The sequence below is a fragment of the Triturus cristatus genome, chromosome 1_2 (assembly GCF_964204655.1).
Source record: "Triturus cristatus chromosome 1_2, aTriCri1.1, whole genome shotgun sequence".
Lineage (NCBI taxonomy): Eukaryota > Metazoa > Chordata > Amphibia > Caudata > Salamandridae > Triturus > Triturus cristatus.
The window spans coordinates 150,200,370-150,223,519 of record NC_140580.1 but is presented as its reverse complement, the minus strand read 5'-3'; the positions used below and the strand labels follow the sequence as shown (position 1 = coordinate 150,223,519).

The 23,150-nt window shown below is 43.4% G+C and overlaps 1 protein-coding gene across 42 annotated transcripts in view; it reads left to right on the top strand.

The window, feature by feature from the left end:
* TCF7L2 (transcription factor 7 like 2) overlaps window positions 1–23,150 on the top strand; it is a 331,284-nt gene that overhangs the window by 285,189 nt on the left and 22,945 nt on the right. For 36 of the 42 annotated variants that reach the window (XR_014961054.1, XM_085603397.1, XM_085603400.1 and 33 more), the window contains 2 exons: window positions 2,950–3,052; window positions 5,338–5,424. Coding sequence is in view for 41 of the 42 variants with exons in the window: in XM_085603397.1 (XP_085459523.1) it covers window positions 2,950–3,052; window positions 5,338–5,424 (190 nt within the window). In the remaining variant the exon portion in view is untranslated. The remainder of the gene's footprint in view (window positions 1–2,949; window positions 3,053–5,337; window positions 5,425–23,150) is intronic. The other 6 variants (XM_085603368.1, XM_085603362.1, XM_085603389.1 and 3 more) reach the window with 1 other exon arrangement.

The window sequence follows — 23,150 nt, the reverse complement described above, 5'->3', positions numbered from 1 at the left end:
TCTTGATGCATTTTTCCTCCTCCAGTATAGTGCTCCGAAGTATACCTATGTCATCAATTGCTCACAAGATCCTTGAGAGTATATATAAATGAATTTATCCGGTTTCGCAAATGTAGGTTACCATGTAGGGAAAAGTCAAAGCTTATGAGGCACTGCAAAACTATGCCTCTCCAATTGGGCTAGAAGTGATGAAGAAATATTGTTGGTCCGTAGGGTTTACTGCTGCTCTGTGTCTCACTCTCTTAAAGGAAAAATAATTTGAAGTAACCCGACTAAACATTTAAGGAAGGGCTAAAAAAAATCTGAAATTTATATTCATAAAAAAATAAAAATAAAACAGGGTAACGTGACCAGCTTCGGAAAACAAGCTGCGTTCAAAGAGGAAAGATGAACTTTAAGTAGTTCAGCCACAACCAGTTGTTGCCTTTAATGCCCTGGAGGTGAGTCACTTGCTATTGACTTGCATCTAAATGTTGTCAGTTTCTGAATTTGGCTTTTTTAAAATGAGTTAATTTTCAGCCTATCCACAATGATGAGCAAACATGCATAGCTGCCTACTAGAATCGCTAGCAAACGTAGAATATTTCTTAATCAATTTGAGGGTAGGTGTGGACGGAAAAATAGCCTCATTTCCTGGGCTCAATTGGAGAGAGAGCATTTCACCAGGTAAAGGCAGAGATGGGCATCTACAGGAAGGCTCTCGGACAGCTATGAAGACCATCAGGTCTGACCATCTCAGTGGCTCCGCATAGTCAGACAATTTGGACAGTCACTGACTTTTTCCATTTCTTCCAAAGGTGCTGTTTGATGTCATTGGATTGATATACTGCTCTGCAAAGGCCTAAAGCCTTATTGAACATCATCAATTAGTTGACTTCCCTCGGTGCAGTTTTTCCATTCCATAGAGGTCAATTGTTTAAGGATCTTGCATGCACGTGGGAGGAAAAAGATGGGGCTTGCACTGGATGGAGTGTCAGGGTTGAGTGTGCTTAGTTTTCAGAAGTACTTGAAGTGCTGTATTACTGAGTTTTCTGGACCGGATTTGTTTATGATCGAGAAGAGTGCAGCTATTGTTTCTGCTGTCTTGGCTGCCATTGAATTTGAATGAAAGGTGATCATCATAGCTTTCAGTAGTGTGTCTGTTATTTCAGGTCTGAAATGGCAAAGGAGGGTCACATGCACATAGGTAGGTAGTGGATTTGGGTAGAATTGTATAACATTGATGTTTCGGTGACCTTGTTTTTGCTACTGACATACGCAGCGGGTATGATTAGGAGCCCCTTGCACATTTGCTTTCAGTGAGTTTGTTTTTCTTTCTCTAGTGCATCAGAGTGTAATTGTCTTCTGACTTTGCTGATGGTTTTCTGTGCTGAACACAGCAAGCGATGCAAACTGTCTGGTTAAGTAATTTCTGCACCCCAGTAGTTTACTGATCCTTCTGAATGTGTGGATATCATTAAGGAGCCACTTGATAAGATGGTGCAGTCTGTTTTTTTAGATTTATATTATTGAAGAGTTTTATGGCATATGTAAGTTTATAGTTTTATTCACCACTGCCTTGTATTTCTTTAAGAGGGTAGTAATATGTCCTCATGCTTGTGGAATGATGGGAAATAACACATACATTAGGACATTTTACTTCTTGATGCATAAGAAAGCTGTGTTTTGGGGTGGTGTGGTATGAGACCTGCTAGGAGATTCTAATAGGATGTTTGTGGAACCAGATGTAGCTCTGCTTTGCAGGTGGCAGTAGGGTCGGGAGAGGACGCAATCTAACAAAGTCAAATTTTGGTCTAGACGGCAATGAATTTTACGGGAAGCCAGACCTTTCTAAAAACTATTTTTTTTAATGAATTTAGACAAAGCGTAACCTTTTCCATTATTGACACCTTTTTGACCATAAATAAAATGTTGTCTAAATGTAAAGTCTAGTTTTTGATGAAGGCAGTATGTTATTTTTGCATGTCAGCAGACCAATAAGAGTTCAGGGTTCTCATCTGATAGTTGTTGAAAGCTATGTATTTTAAAGTCATTGTGTGACTGATGATTTTAGAAGCCATGGAGAAGACTGTCTTATGTCTTTCTCTCCCTGGATAGGATATTCAGTTTTTCATGCGTAGTTTAGGTTGAGGCCTGTGTTTTTGTGAGTGGTTCAGAATACACTTATTCCAAAATCTGAATCTTTAAAGCAATGCTGCATGGCAGTTTGCTCTATTGGTGTGTGTTTTTCCAATGTTTTTACTCTGATCTTTTAACAGTTTCCGATTTTACACCACAGTTCAAAAAGGAGTGGTTTTATTGTTATTGGACCAATTGCTAAGTTGCTGTCCAGGAATTTGCACATGGTAGTCCCACAACTACCGGTTGGGTATAGAGCAGATAACCATATTTTGAACTGCAGCCATGTTGGTCTCAACTCAGATATGTGTTAGAATGTCTCCTTTTTTGACAGTCATTAGGATGTTATGTTAAGGGGAAGCATGTGACACCAACATAATGTACTGCATCTCAAGTATCGCAACTAGAAGGATGCCTTAATTAATGTGAAATTCTTAGTAGGGAACTATTGGAACATTTTGTATAAGAGGACTTGTTTACACACTGTGTAATCTTGGCAGATCTCAGAGGACAATGTAGGAAGGGGGTTGAGTCCCACATCAAAGATGCCTTTTGATTGTCCAGTTGCTAATCAGCTGTGCTGCAGCTCATCATGGGATGTGCTGATGTGCAGAGATAATATACAGTGGGCATGTGGGTTCTCATTCTACGAGGTGTGGCATTCCCCTATTGCCATCAAGTAAACAACAGACACATCTAAGCAAGGGCCTGGATCAGGTTGCACACATTTCATCACTTCCACTCAGAGACAGTCTTCTTAGGGCATTGAGATTGCTGATTATTGCACTATCTCTCTTTTTATGTTGTGTTTTTTCTCTTTCCTTTCTTTAGGTATTCCAAGGCCTCCACACCCTCCGGATATATCTCCGTACTACCCTTTATCGCCAGGCTCTGTAGGACAGATTCCCCATCCGCTAGGATGGTTAGTACCACAGTAAGCAGTTCCACTTTATTAATTTCTTCCAGAATTCCTAATGACCCTGCTTGTTTGCTTTTGAGGCTGTGGTTGGAAAGGTATCAGTAAATAAGCCTTGGGTTGCTGCATGTCCCACTGCTTGTCATTTTGAAGGTGGTGGAACAATCCTTTACGTGTGAACTCCTCTACAATGGTTGGGTCAAGTAGATACATTGTTTACATCTTCATTAAAGTTTTTGACCTCCCTTGAGGTGATTGGGGGTTAGGTTTCAAGGGTGACAAAAAAGGGCAGAGCTGTCTTCAGTCTCTTTCATTCCCCTTTGTCGGGTATACCTCGAATATACTGCTAAACTGAGGAATTTACCAAGATGATTGTGAAACTGACATAATAAGCCACATTTTCTAGAAATATGAGGGTTAAATAATCTCCTTAACAACGATAGTCTGAAATCTCCATGAAGGGAATAAGTAATCAGACTTGATACAGTGATCCAACTAACATAGAACACAAAGTCTCCCCGAAAATGAATGCAGTGAAACTTTGTTTCCCTCCTGTTTTTTTTCTGTAAGCGTTCCTTTCCACTTGTGTTTTGAGGCAGTTCTCTTGCTCAATAGAGTGTTGCAGACTGGTTCCACCCAAGTTTTGTTTCCTTTGGAATATGGTAGGTGAGTGGTAAAGTTGTGTTTTGGTTCTGCTGTTGCAAGATGCATAGCAGATGATTCTATTCTGATTCTGTGGACCTTTGGAATGGAATTTATGGTTTGTTCTGATAGTGCTGTACTTTAAATTGTTTATGGTTGAGTGGCACTGTTGTGCAATGAAGTGCACTTGTGGTCTGCTTGAGTTTTACACTCATATAATAGTTATTCGGTTGCCATTGAAGCAAATAATGTGTAGGTCTCTTGTGGTGCTGTTGTCTTGTGGAGTGTATTGGCTGGCATTGTTTAACTGTCCTATTAACAACAGTGGGGAATGGTTCTTTTCTGACTTGCTGTCTTGTGAAGAATACAAAACGGTGCTGCGCATGGCCTCTTGCTCTATAAAATGGTTAATTATTATTTTAATTGTAGCCTTCTATCCGTTTTTTCCCATCCTAATTTGATTGGCATATAAATGACAAGTGGTGGATTTGTGGTACTGTGGAGCCCAGTGGGAGATTCCCTTCTGACCCATGTTTTCCTGGAAATTATTGTTGTTGGTTCTGTTCTGCTGTTGTCTGAAGTTTAGTGTGGTTCTCTTTGTCTACAAAGCCTACCGGATGGATTCTAAACAGTAGGATTTTGTACTTCTAAGGGCAGCACATGCTTTCTTGTTTCAGACTTGCATTCCTCAGTGGAAACCAATTCATCTGGGAAAAATAGACTATGGACTTTGCTACTGCTTTCCATACCTATGAAGTTCTTAGAGTGCCACAAGGAGAACCCTTCATAAAATTGAATGTCTATGGTTCTTGTATTGCCTCCAGAAGACAAATGAGACTGTAAAAATGCATCCGAATCCATTAGTCATAAGCCAGTACGCCAAAGTTTTTTTGTTCATACCACCCGACCGTGTGTCGGAGCACATTCCTGTTAAAATTGCCTGTCTCTGAGGAGTGATATCACTTCCTAGCATTTTATGGAAGACATGGGAATAAGGAATATGATGGCCGTTCCCGACAGCCCTCCATCAAAGCCACGCGCCCTTCCCTGGGACGCTGCTTTGCATGCGGCTGTACTTTCTGATTACTGTAATGAACGTTGATGGTCGTCAGGTTACCAGCAATACTTCTTGGGGACTCTCCCCCGGTAACTCATGTCAATGCTGGTTAGTCTGACAAAAGGCTACAAATTAAGCTCTGTTAATTTAATGTTTTCGCACTGAGATCTAAATACCGAAAGAGGCCCAAAGCGCAGTCGAACCCCTTTGATTCGCTGCACTTTATTTTGGTATAAATTTACATTCATTATTGTTTTCTGTTGGATGTGTAGCCCTCAATTAGTGTGATGGCTCCATTAAAGCAAGCGAGTCTTCGCTTTTAATTATCACAACAAAACACCTCGTTCCGGCTTGGGAAGGAGGGTCTCCACTGGCAGTAGCCGAGGTTATAAGATTTAATTAGCCATTCCGATCAGATTTGTGGCATTCAAATTGTTCTCTTCCCTCCGCTTTGATCGTAGCAATGCAATCCCCAAGATTTTTGTCTTGATCAAATGGAAATAAAGCTTGCGTGGAAAGTGTGTCTTTGAGAAAAAATAATGTCCCCTCCCTCCTTTCTGGCTCAGCTTTCCCCTTTGTGACTCTTCTCTTTCCTTCTTTGCAGGCAAGGTCAGCCAGTTTACCCAATCACAACAGGGGGCTTCCGGCATCCCTACCCCACAGCGCTTACTGTCAATGCTTCCATGTCAAGGTGAGTCTGTGCCACAGCATAGTCAAGCGGTAGTAACTTTTCATTGCTTTTAAACCCTAATATGTGAGTTAAAGGGGTCTCATTCATGGTGCCCACTGCAGGCAGTACATTCGGCAACATGGTGTAAATGGCTGCTAAAGCGCCATTTTGTTTTTTTAATTTTTTTAGAAATTGTTGAAGTAGTGGAAATTATAGCATATCGCCTTCAGCAGGCCTATACATGTAAGGAAATAGCTTTAAATGACACGTAAACCACACCACCGACAATTGTACATTTTTAGCCAATCTCTATTGCAAACTCAAGGCTGCATTATGTGAATAAATAATGGCTTATGAACGGGAGCAGGCAAATTCAAAATCTAAAGCGTGCAATATCTATGGGAGGACTTATTTGTAGCCAGCTGGATTAAATCACAAAGTAGTCCACAGAGGTTGCAGCAGGAATAGAGGCCCGCCTGTTGCTACTCCTATGTTTCTCTAAATGACTCCTCTGATGATGCTATGGGCGAATCGTGCCCAGTCTTTACCTGTCCCATTACATCCCAATATCTTTACTGTCATTTTGAGTCTTTGGTGGACAGGTGTGCTACAAAAGTGAAGTGAGTGTATTGTCTCCTGTCTGGGTGCTATGGTGTGTAATGCTAATAGTCAAGTAAAGCCTTCTCGTTGGGATTGTTTTTTTCTATGAAAGGGTGTACCACCCTGGGCTTTCAGTCAGCACTCTTGTAGTGTCATTCACATTTTACTACCGAGCACCACAGCATGGAACACAGAGCAACCCACTTCAGCCATTGACTTACCTGATTGGAAGTTGCTGCACTCTCTTAACTGTACTATGTGCACACTCACAGAAAAAGGTAATCTCCTTCATAGCTTGGGACAATTGATCCAATGTTTGCTTTTTCTTTTCCTTTGGTGAGGGTCCGGCAGCTTCTTCAACAGGGCTATCGAGCCTCGCATGTATATTTATCTGTGCCACACTTATATTTAATTATTCTTTGAATGGTTTTGGAAAACGTTATTACTAAAACATTTTAAGAGTGCTGCATTTGTGCGCATGTGTTTGCATGCACAGGTGGCGCTATCTGATTATTTTTGTGTAACAATATTTTTTTTTTAAAGCGTACCAAACTAACTAAGCTTTAGCAAACCCAATAGTCGACAGCTAGTGCCCAACATGTTGGCTTTGCCAATGCTCGTTTTAGAAGGCAGTACCCACCTTGGGTGATTCCTTTAGCCACTCGCGAATCACTTTGTGATAAAATGACAGCCTGAAAACTAGCCCTTAAGAAGGCCGACTGTCCTTTTTCATGAAGTCAGAAGTAGATGTATCTTCTATCCAGCTTTTGAAATGCATGTAAAAATAACCCCAGGATTCCAAGAATTGTTTCAAAAGCGTATGTTTGTGAAAACTTTTACTTCAATTTTTCAAACCTATGGTTTTGAAAATCTACACAGTGAAGTCTCAAAATCAGCCCCAGATAGTTGCTAATCCTGCTGTTTCGAGTGAAGGGGCTAGCTGCAAACTATAGCATGTCTTTCACCAAGTGGTAGAATAGATTTCTTGCAGATCAGATGCATTCCAGTGTTTAAGTTCAGATTTGCTATTGGAGAAAATTGTAACAAGGGTCCTAGTAGGGAAATTATTTTTCAATGACTATTGGAAGAACATGTTTCACGTCTTTGGTGCTGCTTATCATAAGGTGAACAAGATCTCTGAAAGTGTGTTAAAGGATGGCTTTTGAAATTTTGCTTGAAGTTAAGAGCATTGTAGGATCAATTGACGTCCGCTCGGTCGCCAGTGGGCTTGGCTCTCAATGGCTACCTGCTATTGAAATTCAAAGAAAACGCTCGAAGAAACGGTGGCTTGTGGATGTTTATAAAGGAATTCTTTGATAGAGGCATCTTAATGCTGTTAATCTTAAATGAGTTTAAGCTGGAGCTCTACAATATGTGCTTATGCATTACGCTATTACTTTATTGGATAATTCTTTATTTTTGCATGTTTGAGTTCTTCTTTCTATGAAAGATGGTTCTGACTCATCATTGTTAAGCACCAGGAACATGGGACAGGCGTCCTATTCATTAAATGCACCACTTGGTATGCCTAGGTTTGTGAATTGATAACTGTTGTGGTGAAATGTTTATGGGTTCAAGTAGTGAGACATGATGCTTGTTGAATAACTGCTATTGTACGATGGTCCCAAACCAGGTTCATTGGTTAGTATTTATGTACATGTATGTATGGTTATAGTATTTCTATAGCGCTAACCTAGCTAAAGGCAACAAATCACTGAACCTAGTCAAAGACAAGCATATAGTCAAAGAGTAGTAGGAGAGGAAGGTAGGTTGTCGAGGGTTTAACGCATTTTGTGGCGGTGTTCTTTACGGAAGTGAGTCTTCAACTCTTTCCTATATCAGAGCAGCATTATGTAGGTCCTAATGGATACAGGGCTGTTATTCCATATCCTGCGTGCATAGATGGAAAAGGCTTGCTGTCTTGTCTTTTTCTTTTTTGCACTTCTTAGTCTGCAGTCTGATAGTCCCCTGTCTGTGGGTGTGACACACACAATCCTAGATGGTAAGCTTGTTTGTAAGATATGCAGGAATGCTGGGCCTGATGGCTTTGTAATGATACAGTGGGTTTTGAAGATGGTACAGGCTTCAGGCACACGGAGGGACTATTCTCATCAGACATACTTTAGGGACTTTGCTCTTCCTTCTATTGATTAGTTTAGTCTGTATGCCTCTTTAGCACATCCAATTTTATGAGTATGCCACTTTGTGTCTTGGTTGCCGTTTGTAATTTCTTGCTCAAGGTCGTTGTTGCTGCTTGTTATTTCTACCGGATGAAGAAACCTGTAAGAAACATACAATAGTTAACTAGGTATTTTTGTGCTGCTACTGAGACCCTACACAGGGTGTTGTCTGGGTTTCTATATTACATACTAGCAAGTCACTTGAATACACTTCTACTGGTTTTGTTTGTGGCTTTTCCTGTTTTAATGGGGCTGTACTACCTCTTTTATTTGGCTTCACCATCAGAGGAGACTGTGCATCATTGGAGACCCTTGACCTGTTATTAGATCCCAAGCTTCCTGATGGGTCACAGCCTCTGATAGTTAAGATGGACTAGAGCAGGTCAATCAAAGGGTAGGCGGGCCCTTCAAAGACACCAGTTTGTCGTCTTGATGGGCCAGTCACCTCGGTGCACCTTGGATATCTCGTCTATGTCGAGGCCACCGCTCTCAATGGAACGCCCTGTAGTTGCTGTTGAAGTTTTACCTTGGCATACACTGTGCAGTGGGATAGACTTTCAAAATTACAACTCTGTTGGGAATAGTTTGTGCAAGTAAATAAAAGCTCATTAAAAGAGCTAACACAGAATGTCTACCTTTGCAGCTACAAAATAAGCAGAAGTTGATGGTGTGTGCTGACAGCACTAAACTAATTACAATTGGCTCAAAGCATAGACATTTCTAGCTCACAGTGTCTTCAGGATAAATATGGTGTTAGGGAGCTTTCATAGGGAAGTGAGGTGGAGGATCAGGAGTTTACTATTTGGGTGTTTGTATTCCAAGATTTTGTACAACGTTGTGTATCTATTGCTGTGGAATACTCCTCCTCACTGGCAATATATTGCATTAACATTGCAAGCCCTTTTTAAAAATGTAGAGGAGGGAAGTTGCTCAGTTAGACAATCAGTAAACTCTCATTGAGAGATCTCTTGTCAAAGTTAGTGCCATGGTTAATAATCAGTAAATGCAAGCTATAGCAGCCACATGATCCTTACCCACTTAGATTATTGACGGGGGCCACCGTGGTTGAGTTGTACTTAAATGGGCACACACCCAGAGGAAGCCGCTGGCGTAAATGTCTTCAGTTTCTCACTAGTGACCTTGAGCTACATTGATCCCATGCTCAGCAGTAGCTCTTAGCCTAAGAGTCATCCTGCTGGCGGTTGGTCCAGAGCAGGCTGTGCACAATTATCTGCTCTCCTCACGAGTGACAGAAGATAGTGCCCTTAGTCAGATAACCGTGATGGCCAGACTGGTCTCATTAAAGCAGTGAACCGTGAACTCTCATCTCTACAAGTAACTGTTGCGCTGCACCTTTCCCCTTCTTTCTCCTCTTGGGTGGTGCACCTTGAGATCCACCTCCATCAGAAAACTGGTGCAGTGTGACTTCCAGCGTACAGCTCCCCCACCAAGGCAGCACTGGGAGCCAAAAGCAGCCCTGGAAAAAAATTGCAAACCAGCCCTGATCCTTCCTCCTGTCTCATTTGTTACTCTCGCTCCTTCTCTCTCATCTCTTTCCTCTCTTGTCTCCTAAAGCATTCTCTGTGCCTGCTGAAATTAACTGGGGGGGGGGGGGGCAGGGGGAGTGGCAGAGGAGTAACCGGCCTCCAGTGGCTCCAGTCCACCGTGAAAATACTGTTGAAATAATGGCCAGACCGGCCCTGCTGCCCCCCACTCCCACATGACCTTTTCTCCTGCAAGTCATTAGTGCACCCTCACCTCTTCATTGACCTCCCCCCATAACTTGCCATTGGGTTGCAACCTCCACCCTTAACTAGTGACTTGTGTGGTGAGACCTCCTGTGACATGAGTGGGTCACATGACTCCACCCCCCACCCGCACTGCCACCATAATCTCCACCGCTAAGTGTTCAGTTCCTCAGTACATGTCAGTACTCTTCCCCACAAATTACCAGGGACCGTGGACCCTGCACACAAACGGATGGCGCAACTTGTACCCCAAGTGACCACTGCGTGTGACCGCTCTTCCTTAAAAAAACGCTAAACAAATCAAGGGGTGCAGCACCTGTGCCACCCTCTTGCAAGGTAAGCAGATGTTATCTCATCTCGGCATGTATCTGATGCCCCTCTAGATACATTTACAGAGTTCCAAACATGATAACTGTAGGATAAGAACGACCAACAAAACTCCTCTAAAATAATGTAGAAATACTGTACAGCGCTGCCTCGCCGCCAGTGGCCTTGTATTGAGGAACCGAGCGAGTATTTCTTCAGTCTCTACTTTGAGTGCTTCCAGGGAGGAGCTACTTAATAAACGGGGGTAAGGTGCCGGTACAGTCATCCTGTCGGGGCCCACCATGCGAGGCCAAAGCTGAACATGTCATTAAGCACATAGGGTATATATGATGGTCTAACATTGGGGAGCATTTCTGGTTTTGTCTTACTTCCAGGAGAGTCTATCAGTGGTGCAGCCGGTGTGCTGTGGGTCTTAGTGCAAGAAAGGATATGAGCCACCTGGCCACTGTTTGAACCGTCAGATACAGCAGTAATCCGGGTTCAATATGTCCTCAGACCTCTGAGCCCTGGTGCCAATGCACCTGTTGCATCAATGGAATCTACGCCCCTGGAATCCAGTTTTTTATTTTTAAATCTGCTCATGTCACGTGTAGTGATACAAAGCGACTCAGTGTCGCTTAATCAAACTTGGTAAATTTCTCGTCCTGAAATTGAGACTAAATCAACCTAGGAGGGATTTGCGCCTGCATCGTGGAGGCGATTCTGTGGCTGCAGCTGGTGCCCTAACCTGCTGAGGTACCTCTAAACTTTCATTCAGACCGTACGCCAGTCAGTCGTGCTGCGCCCATTTCATTGATCGCTGCTGTTAATGGCGCCTTTATTTGCCGCTCATCGACTTTGCAGTGTAGTTCATTAACTCGGTGGCGAGTTCGGTTTTCTTGATTGGCTCAAGCAGCTCTGTGGCAGGTTAATTGAATTAGCATCCATTACTGGGCGCCGTCAGCCTCCGTTACTTGGCGCGCACCCCCGGCGCCGCAGTTAAACTCCGGCTGTCAGAGGGCAGCAGAGACCAGCAGGCCCGCGGATCCTTGGATACAGCGGTGATGCTGAGGGCGGGCTGCACTGAAGGGCCGGGTCTCCGTCCCTCTTCGCCGAAAGTACCTCGGCGATTGTGAGGGGATTACCAATCAAGAAAGAACATCTGCATCTCTCATCACAGCATCGCTGCATGCATGATTTTGAGATAGAGACGTCATTGATGTGAGACTGCAATGGAGTGTTAGACGGTAAAATCCGAGAGAACGTGTCCATATGGCTGCCTCGTGTTTTTTGTCCAGAGTACCAAAGTGTCTCGTTGCTCCCATGCAGTCTGGTGATGACGTGTGGGTAACAGGGCGGCCATGCCGGTGGCTTGGTGGCAGGTGGGGATGGAAGCAGCTGCCCATTGCTGGCCTTTGGGTATCTCTGGCACTGCTCTTGGCACCCATCACTGCAAGTGCCATGAAGGCGACAGCAGAAACCGAAAGTGAAGGGGCGCTAAGAATCGGAACTAGCTTCTGTACTTTACATTTCCTAAGTCCTTCAGCGTGGATGGGAATCTGTTGTGGGGCTAAGGATGTGAAGTCACTGATGGCCACAGGGTGTGTGATGCCCCTTATGCTGGCTTTCAGAACTCACTGCCAGGGGGTATACCCAGCACTAAATATAGGACGAGCCCATTGAAGCTACTCTGAGGTAAGGGTGTTGCATGAACTCCAAACACCAAGACTGCTTCCGGATACCTTGACTGATCAAAGAGCGCACTGGTATCCACCGGCTGTCAGCAAACAGGCGCCCACTCGGATGGCTTTGTATCATCGGATCTACTCTTCGTGTGCAAAAGGGTTGTGTGTCTAGCCAAAGTATGTGAAATGCCACCACTGGGGGCTCTGCCTGAGTGTGCACGCCGCATTCCTTCCGCAATCTCTAAGCTACTCTCTGAAGTTCAGATCCAGCTGTCAATCCCACCCTAAGATTTCCTTCTTGATCAGTGGCACCAAATGATAATGCAAGTATCGTGTCCCGTCACCTCGTATACACTCTTACTTGGGTGGAAGTAACTGCTGCTAATGCATTTTGAGCACAACGTTTTAAATGTGCCCCTAGGACACTTGGCTAGGGCAGTTTTTCTTAAGCATCTCTATTTTTTGATGAATACAATGGATCTCAGTGTTTCTTGTGCAGTGGACGTGTCCAACTAAGTATTTCAGGTGAAGCCAAGAGTGGCCTGCATGGTGTAGTGTTTTGATGTGGAATATTTTTCAAAACAAGGGAACCCCACTATTCCAGAACCTGGAGTATTTAAAGTATGTTTTGTATGTAAATCATCAGGATTGTCGGAATTGGCAGGTATCAGTAGAGGTTCCAATTTAGTCTTTCCCTTCCTTTTGTTATCCCTCAAGACCAAAACGAGATGGATTTAGGTGGAAACTCTCTTATATTGTAGATACAGGTACAGGGGGCATTGGCACACATGGGTACTTTCAGAAGGAACATTTCATACCTTGCTTCTGCCTTCAATGCATAGTTGATTGGAGGGCTTTCCTCATTTCCACTAGATTAGAGCACGCCAGCATCATCTACCTGGGTCTAACAGGGATCCAGCTGCAGTGTGCTTGAACGTCAGTGTGCCACCTTTCTGTCTGGTTGGGCCCTAGGTGCTGCTACATGTCACCTTGCCTCTGGTTGGGCCCTAGGTGCTGCTACATGTCACCTTGCCTCTGGTTGGGCCCTAGGTGCTGCTAAATGTCACCTTGCCTCTGGTTGGGCCCTAGGTGCAGCTAAATGTCACCTTGCCTCTGGTTGGGCCCTAGGTGCTGCTACGTGTCACCTGGCCTTTGGTTGGGCCCTAAGTGCTGCTACGTGTCACCTGGCTAACGATCTCAGCACCGTCAGCCTCTGCAAAAAAGAATAAAGTTAAGGGTGGAAATTGGTGCAGAAGATTACATAGGTCACTGACCCAAAATGCTTCTAGTAAAAATTAAGGACTAATCATTCGTATTGCATCAAAATCTTGCGGTGCAAATGTGCAGTGCCTACCACAAAGTTGAGCAAGAATTAAGGAGCAGTAGTTGGGCCTATTCATTGTTGAATGAGTTGTAGGGATCTGTTAACTGCATTTAAAACGTTAGTGTGTAAGAAGCCCTCCTTAACCCCTTGTGTGCGCACGACGTCTTCCGGCCGTCGTACATTACGGTGGGCGTGTGCGCACGACGGCCGGGAGTCGTCGTGTTTGTGAACGCCGTTTATTTCTCCCGCACAGCGGGAGAAATAAACCCGCACGCAAGGGGTTAATATGCTGTGCATAGCAACCTGGCAGTAGGATGGTGACACATGGTGTTGAAGCAGGAGTCATGTATTTAGTCACAACAACATATTATTCTGCCTATCAGGCTTGAAACATTGTTATTATATAAATATTTGCAGGTGTATATGTGTGTGGAGTGACTAACAAACTAGGGGTGTGTGGGGGTGATAAGCAGCAGCCCAGTTTTATGCTGTAGGAAGTGAGCTTTGCAGGAGTTTGTAAGTTCTCGGATGGGAGTGATGGCCACATTTGGCTAGGAATTGCATCCTCAGGAGGGGTCCAAGCAGTTAACTTAAAAGGAGTGAAACTAAGAGGGTGATGCATAGTGTGGCCGATGTACCATCATTAAGCCCTTGTTAACAAAGCCACTTGGTTGTAACGGATTTTGACCTGTGATTTCTGATAGGGGTGTGAGCATGACTTCCAGCGTGCAGGTTTGAACACCAGCTTCATAACTGTGTTCTCCGCAGCTATACAAGTATTTGGTACAAGCTGCAAAACAGTGGCGCAGACCTTCATTTAAGCATGCAAGAGAGGATGAGCCGTGGATTGCTAGCGAGCAGTGTGTGTTACATGGAAGTAAGAGTGATGTTGTGACCTTGTGACAGTATGAACTGAATGGGAGAATATAAGCTGAAGATGCATAGTGTAGTCAAGATGATGTATCTTGTAGTGGGCATGTAGTCTTATCTAGTCAGGAAAATTTGATCTTGTATGTGGTGAAGGTTGTGGTCTGGTGGGTGGTGTTATCTGGTGGAAAAGACTAATTATTTTGTGAGTTGTTACTATAATCTGGCCGTCGGGTATACCCGACTCCTATTAACTCTGTCCCAGATGACGCAATGTCCGATCCAGAGCACAGCACTTTAACCTGGGCCACTGGATTTATGCAATTCTACGGTATTTTTTTCTGCATAATTATGGATTTGTCGCCTCTTTCGCTTAATCCACCACCTACTGCTTTATCTGTAGATTTTGACAAAATGAAATGTTTCTAGCACAAACCGATAACAATTTACTAAAATGCCAACGCCTTGTGTTAGTTTGCAGCAGATGGCCTTATGCAAAGTTTGACTGGTCACCTTTCGGTGGATTATTACTGCTTAAAGATGTTAAACTGATAGCAATGAGGTGACACCTTTGCCCAGACCATGTTAACATGTGCAAAAAATGACAAAATTAGGAAGTAATACTGTCACAAAATGTGCTGCCTTAGGTTGCATGATTTGCCTTTTCTTACCACATAATTTGATCGTCCTCTGCCGCATAATTCCAGTTGCTCTGATACACTATAGCTCATATTCTTCAGAAGTGAACATTTGCAATGGAGGTTTATCAACACTCTGCTTTAAACACATTTTTCCAACGGCAGTCTAACATGTTCAGCTAAAGGAATAAGAAAAGGAAAAATCAATAATGATTGAATGAGAAAGATATTCTAATTACATCAGTTGCTCAGTAATCGCGGTTTCAGATATAAAAAGAAACTCGTATGAGTTTGCCCTTTACAAGCCAAAATTGAAAGCATTTGTTGCTGGTAACTTATTTTCAGTCATTAATGTTTAACATAATTACATCGATCTAATTCGAATAAGAAAAATAAGTTACAGACGAACCCTCTGTATCAAGAACTAATCATTAAATCAATTCACCTCGCTCCATTTTGTTGCTCCGGATGTTCCCTGCCGTGACTGCGGCTGTCAGTCATGTGACTGTTTGGGCTGCGAGTGGATGAACCTAATCATGTTACACAAATCCCACAGTGACCTGCCACCCCCCAAGGGCCCCGGTGTGAAGCAAATCCCTGCGGCGCGGAAAATAATGACGCCCTCCCCAAAAAAGTGCAAGGTCAGGTTATGGCAGGTCGGGTGAATGTTGGCCAAGGGTGGCTGTCTCGCTCTGACAGACCTGGGGAAGGCGGGCAAGTTTAAGAGCGTACACAGAAAATTAAACGCATCATTGTTGTAGGGGAGATGACAGGAGAGCGGGTCTATTATTCTGATGACAGTTCGAGGAAATGCCTTCTCCTCGCCCCCTTCCTGGGCACCCTTTGATATTCATTGCATCCAGCAGCCGGGCCAGGGCTTCTCAGAATTAAGTGATGGGTCATTATACTTTAAACACCACGCGGAAGCCTAGATTGGCAATTAAACAGCACTCGCTGACACTCGCCAGTGCCCCCTCGCGACCCCCCTTTTGGAAGGAAGACGTCTGAGCTTGGGGGCCCTCAGCCTGCTAAATTGGTAGCAGGCACTCGCCCCGACTATGGCTGCGCTCTGAAATCCGCCAGCATCAAAGAGAAGCGGGATCATGTATAAACCATAGAGTGGGGGCACTGTGGCGCAGACGCGCGCTCACGCGCGCACCGAAAACGAGGCTGCAGGAAGAGATGAAAAGTTACAAGTGCAAGGGGGGGATTGGGGAGAATAATGACAGACCTAATGTGGCTCAAAGTAGGGCGGTGGCGGTAAAAAGAACTGCATCCCACTGCTTGGGCATGAATAAAATCGAGGCGGGCAGGAGGCATCCAAGCCTCACAGAAACGTGTCAGCAGTGGAGCAGGAGGGAGCCTGGGCCGAGAAGAAGCCCCCAAGACAGCAAGCAACAAAAATAGGAAGTGGGGGTGGGGAGTAAGAAAATTAGTTGTCCTTAACAAGTTCAGGCTCATCATTATATCTTGTCTCGGAGCCATGTGAGCTGGCAGGAGCATCTAATGAGCTGCTTGGAATTTCGAAGGTGTTTACTGCAATTTGTGAAATTCCGGCCTAGAGAGAAAATAAATGGTAAATTCTAAAAATGTCTACCCCTGGAATATGGTGAGGTGGTCTGATCACGCAAGTGTATACACCCGCAGCTGCAAAAGAGAGTTTATCATGCACAGGCAAGATATTTAAAAAAGATATTGTTTCTTGAAAGAATACTTACATTTTGCATGATGTGGCTTCCTGCCCCCTTCTTTGTTTCCGGAAGGTCTGCGATTAGTCCCTGTACGCCTGTCTTTCTGAATGCCTGGCATTTTCCCCACTGGTCATGTATTCTATATCTGGTATTTCAATTTACACATGGAATTTCTGCAGCCAGGTGCCTGTGTTCCTGGTAATTGGATCCTTGTTTTCATGAGTAATATTTCCATTATCTGGTTTTTGTGCCGCCCTTTCAGATGCTCAGAATAAAAAAAGGCTTCTCGGGTCACACTCTAAATTGGCTGACATCCTCCTTAGTGAAGTCCCATCGAGTAGTGACCCTGCATCCTTTTTGGTCAAAGCCCCAAAATCTCAGTTATTCGGTTTCATAGGCTTACATCCTGTTGCCCTTCTGTTAAACATGTGCATGCTTCCCATGGCGAAACTACTCCATCAGGAAGGGGCACGCGGCTGTATGTATGCAGATTACACACATCTGATTTTTGCCATTAGTTAAGTGCCCGGACGGTACATGTCTATCCAAGTAAGAATGGTAAATTGTCTTACACCAGTTTGATGCTGCATCGCTGCTACTTTAAGATGAATCATCCAAATCTGAACTTCTTCGGACTTCCCCTGACATTTAAGTATACGCCTTTTGATTGTCCTCCACTTTTAGGCCCCATTGTAACCCCTGCAAATCTCTGTATGCAGTTGATTATAACCTCTGTCTAAAAACCCAGATAGTTTCTAAGACGTGCATTTGATGTCTCAAATTTACCGTAACATTGCCTCTTTTGATTGAAAATCATCTTCAGTTTTTCAATTACAACTGCCCTTTTGGACTGCAACAGTGCAGTTTACCTTACTACTTTGTTGTCTCTTTTAGACCACTGTCAACTACACCAAATTGAAGCCCGCAGACTAACTTTCGGCCCACCTAAAAACACCCACAGCTCACTAGTGTTAAGATGGTAACACTGGCTCCCTGTTAAAACTCGAGGTATCTGTAAGGCTGTGGTTATTGTTCATATGGGCCCACACAAAATTGCTGCTGACTTCTTGGCCTCGAAATCTTCTAGGTGCAGCGATAATCACTTTCTACGCTATGCTCACCAATGCTTTTGACAGTTTGTCAAACCTGTAAGGTTACCAATAGAGATGGAGCTTTTTCCTCTGTCTCCATAGTTAGCCCACCTTCGTTCACAAACCGATCTGTTGCAGTGTAGGAAACAACCGCAAATACAGTTCTTTTGCCACTGCTAATACCCCTCAACCCATGCGCTTTGTGCTTAATTGGTACCAAGAAGCTTCAGTGTATGCATTCGCTAGAAGTGTCCTGCCATAGGTTAAAGACCATGTCTGGTGATCGGATCCTTGTCTGGATTCGTGATATTTCTGCCATCCAGTTCTTTCTACATGGTATTTCTGCCATCACACCATTTGTGCTTGGTGTTAATGCCATCATGCTCTTGTGTGCTTGGTATTCATGCATGTGTCCTTGTGCACCAGGTGATTGGATAATTGTCTGCATTGTGGTATTTCGGCCATTCGATCCTTGTGTGCCTGATATTTGTGTAGATCTCAGTGTTACTTGCATTGAATTCCATTAGACTTTAGTTTACCTGCTTTTTCAACCATCATTTTCCTGTGACACTATATATGTCTATGTTGGGCCTTGCATGCCTCTTTTGTTTTCCATCAAGCTCCATTAAACCCGTTTTTTCTAATGTTATGTATGTGCAGTTCTTTTTTTTTTTTATGTCATCATGCTCATCACCTGAGTTATCTGACAAGAGAACTCTGTATACCTTGTGTTTCTGCCATAATTTCCTAAGTTTCTGACATTTTGTACATCATACTGCTATATTCCTGGCACTTCTAAAGTGTGTCACCTTTGTATTTTCTGTTTTTCGACATTTATTTTTTCAGTTATTTCTACATATTCCCTCTTTTATTTACTCTATTTGATCAAACACTCTACATCTGGTTTATCTGTTCATTCTCAGCAGTGTTTCTTTTTTCACGTGACATAAAACCGTGCCCTCTTGTTTCTTTCTGTGAGTTTATTACTTAAGAAAGAAACATTGATTGGCAATGACTTCCTACGAGTCAATTACTTAAAAGATGAACATCATCCCCGTGGCTGTCTCTCTGTAACATTTATAATAACAGAAATGACAACTTCACAATATGATACAGAATTAATTTCAGACTTTTTTTCCTTTAAATTGTTATAACGCTTTAATATGGAATTCGAGTCTTTTTCCAGCATTCAGGAATAATAACCTTCCCTACAGGACTTATTCCTGTTCTCTTCACCACAAGGTCATCATTCACGTCTGCCCCTATCTCTAGCCCCATCTTCATATATCTTGCAGTACCTCAACCCTCTCCCAACAATTCTCCATGTTGTCCTTGCTAAAGAAACACGCCCTGATCCCCACTCTCATCCAAAAACCACCCTGTATCTATGTTCACATCACTCACTTGCATCCTTAATTCATTCACTCTTCTTGTCCCACTGCAATCTGGCTTCAACAACATCTGCACTGTCCAGGGTGGTCTCCCACAAGTCACAAGCATGGTCCACACTGCCCATCATGTCACCTCTCTTCTGGTGTTGTATCTCCTGATCTTTGCAGCATTTGATACAGCGACCAGTGTCTGTCCGCCGTGGGCATCTCAGCACAGGAACTGCCGGGGGCTTCGTCGGTCAGAAGCTATCCTTTCTATGCCTCCTAGCGATTCTCTGCCCAGGGCCAACCCCCTCACCAGGGCTGGCATTGGCACAGAATTATTTACTTCTGCTCTGCTTTCCCCTAAAAAATATATTACTTTCATTCTCCACGCAGAGCATGGTTTTCCCATCTAAACTGGTGCTGACGCTCATTTCATCAGAGTGAATGTGAAAAGTAAGTGGTGGGCCCCTTTATATGATGTTTCATGGAATTATTACAAACAACCACTGTTTTGAGTAAGAGGGGGCTGTCTACAATGAATGAATAATCTTAAACGTTGAACTGTGGCTTGTTTGGTGTAAGGATTTGCAGTATTTCAGTATGTTAGATCGTTGTAAGGGCGAAGTGGCAGTTCCTTTACTAAATACCTACTTCATTCATAGGGATTCTGAGTGCCTAAAAGCACCGCAGTGCTGGCCAGAAGTATTGGCACTGTCTCTTGCATGCATGAAAGGTCTATGAAGAAGGGGTGGCACTGTGACCGTCCTGCTGAGGATTGCCAGTACGGTCTGTTGTAAGCCGCGTGCTGCTGCTGACAAGTGCTAGTACTGCCCCTTGCAGCCTGGCTGTTGTGTCAAGAAGTGCTGATGCATTAAAGGTTTTGCTGCCATGCTGAAGTGTCAGTGCAATTGTGTGGTGACATAACTGCAAGTCACCATTCGATGGCGACGCGCCTTTTCTCCATCTCTGATTTGATGGCAGTTTGAGTAATAGTTTCACATTTGTATAAGTGAGTTTAGAAGAATAATGAGAATGATAGTTTATCCTAGAGGATGTTTACCAAAGTTGTTTGTCAGACCGCAGTCTGTGCCAACTGTGCACAAGGTGAGGAAAGTACCAGGAAAATCAGAGAAGTGGTTTCTTGGAAGATGAAGGGACTGTGCAGAAAAGAGGCCCCGAAACTGGTTGAAGTCACCCTGAACCCCAATGACGATGTTTTCATGTGCATAGGCCAAATAAGTCTAAATTAGTGCATGGTGGTGTATTGATTCCTAATCCCACACATCACTGAGACGATCACGCGTCTGGGACCGGCAGGAGTTTTTAGTACCATGGACCTGACCCCGGGCTGTGGCCAGGCTAGATTTCATCTGGTCCCCTGCAGTCATTACTGCTGAGGGGAGTTTGTTTCCTTATGGTGCCAGTGGTAGTGGTCCTGTTGATGGCAGTCACAGTATCTGGTGCTCACTGGGTACCGATTTATGAAGATGGCATCTTCGTGTCCAGGTGAGGGACGGAAGAGCATGACGACACAAGATTCAAAATGCTTTTGAAGTTATTTTAGGTCGATGCTTTGACATTCCAAGGGGCAAAACTCAAGTTCAAGCAAGTGCTATCCAAGTATCGTTGGCAGGGAATGAACATCTGCTGAAAAAGCTTGAGAAAGGAAAGCGTGAACACTTCAGTTCCAGTTAGTAATGACCAGCACCTAATATTTCTTGTGGTGCCAGATTGTCAAATGCATAAGGGAGTTTTCAGGGAGAACACTTCCTATTACGCACTTGTATGCGTGAATAAGTGACTCAAATATTATGAACTTCACTACACAGCAGCATCCGTGCTCGAGAAGGGCTACATTCTGAATTGTTTCATACTATGGATGAGTCCTAACTAATAAACCTTTTAATCCCATACTACACCGATAATTAAACTCCAGTGTTGGTTATCACGTGGGTGCTTTGGTCATGATGTAAGGAGCTGTTATTTAGGGTACCAGGTTTAATTATTCCCAGTGGTGTTTTTTTCCGACTCTGGTGGTTTTCCAGTATGTTTTCTAACTTTTGGAAAGCATTATATAGTCCATTTCTTAAATACTGTGAAATGTGTGCTTTTCGAGCAAAACATATTTTCATCGTTTTTCAATCAGAGGAGGAATATTGCAGTATGCGGGCGTACATCTGCTCCCCCCCCCCTCCTTATGTATCAGTACATATCTGCATAGACGCAGCATGTGGAAATCCTCTTGAAAAATGTATTCCTATATTTCTTAAGTCTTTGTTCTATTGAAGTATGGTCAGGGCCACTGGAATTATGTGGCAGGGGGTTCAAAAATATGTGGCACTGTAGATTAAATTGTACGGCAAGAAAAGACAAATTATGCAACGTGATGAAGCACATTTTATGTTCGCATTACTTCATAATTTTGTTTTTTTTCACGTTGACACTGTCTGGACAAAGGTTTCCCCTCATTAGTACCAGTTTGACTTCTAAATACAGCAATTATCAAATGAAACCTGGCCACTCAACCTTTCCATAGATCCGTTCACTGTGTTGTAACATTTCCCTGCGAATTTAATAACTTTCGATCCATTTGAGCTAGAAACAAATCTTTTTTTGTTAAATTCTGTTTGCAATGCAGCAGATGATGGATTATGCAGCAAATATAGGGTATCCATAATTATGCAGAGAACACGCCTGCAGAATCGAATTATTCCAGTGGTGCGGAGTATGGTCTTCTAAACTAAATCTTGAGCACTTTTGGAGGACTTTGATGTATTCCATCCTAGGTATGATAAAAAGTGTTGGGGTGTTTATTCCTGCCCGCAAGATGAAACATTGTGCCGTTGGAACCTTTGCAGCTATTCCCGGCTTATCCAACACTATACTGCATTCTTGTAACGTAGTTTGGCATTTAACCCTTTAATTATGGGCGCCAGGTTTTCATTGCGGCCGCCTTCTATAACAACACTCTGTTGCTTATGTACCTTTATTAAAAAATCACAAATGGCACATTTTATATCACTTAAATTTCTTTCGACTCTTCTAAAAGAGGTCTTTAGGAAGAAGAGTCTTGACAGTAGCCAGAATTATGGATTGGAAAAGCAATTAGGGTATTGTGCTCAATATAAGAAGGGAAGTTTGTTGTAACTACCATTTAGTGGTGAAAGTCTGGGTGTCATGCGTGTAGGTGCTACAAGTTCAAATACTAGGAGGACCAACTCAGCCCTTACCACTCCAAAGGTCAAAAAAGTTAGTATCAGTAAATAAATACCAAAAATCGGATTATACTAAGATATTTTATTTATATTGTTTAGAAATGGCAAACCTTTTGTTTATATAACAGTTAGTAAATATGGAATGATATGACAGAGGTGTGCTCTCTGGAATACTGTTGTAGGGTTGGCGGCTGTTGGATAAAAGAACTATCCCTGCTACAGGTGGGTCACTGTGCGTTAGTTGCTTACTAATTGCTCTGATTTTTGGTGTGTGGGGGTGCCATCCTGTTAGCAACCTGCTAGACAACTGCCCTGTGTCAAGCATGAGACTAGGCAGTAACGATTTGTAGGATATAGACTTGCTATGCATAGGACACCAGAGGACAGATGTGCTCTGCACATTTGGATAATGCCATGCACGTGCAAACTAAGGGACAGAGATTGCTTCCCATTCACCGTTCCCAGAGCATCGATTCTCGACCTTTGCACTCAGGAGTTCACAGGGCCTGGTTCCCTGAGAGGCCATCTTGAATTTGGGTGCAGTCAACTTGGTGCTTTGGTTGAGCCGTATAGTGGTTTGTCTTTCACTTGCAAATAGCTTTCAAAAAGCTATCTCAACATAGTAGCATGTACACCTTAAATGCAGCTCTTTCCTTTGCTGGAAACTACTTGACCTTAACGATAGCTGGTTTAGTATCAAACTGTCTCCCACAACAATGCTAGCACATGCTGTCTCCAATACCTGCAACCTGCTGGGTCGTTTGGTTTTTATTTGGCACTTGATAATGTAATAGTAAATCTTGGCTCCTAGATGTGTCCAAGCACTTGGCGTGAGGGGCTGAAGTTAATGATGGGGATGAGGGTCCAGAGATTGGCAAGAAGTCCTGCATTTAATACATTGAGATATGGCCTTATGGAGATTACAGTCCAGATGTGTTCACCCAGTAGTGCTCCACCAACAATGATGGTCTCATAATGTCCCATTGTTTGAAGATATCTTCTGGTGTTGAGCCCTATGGTGAATAC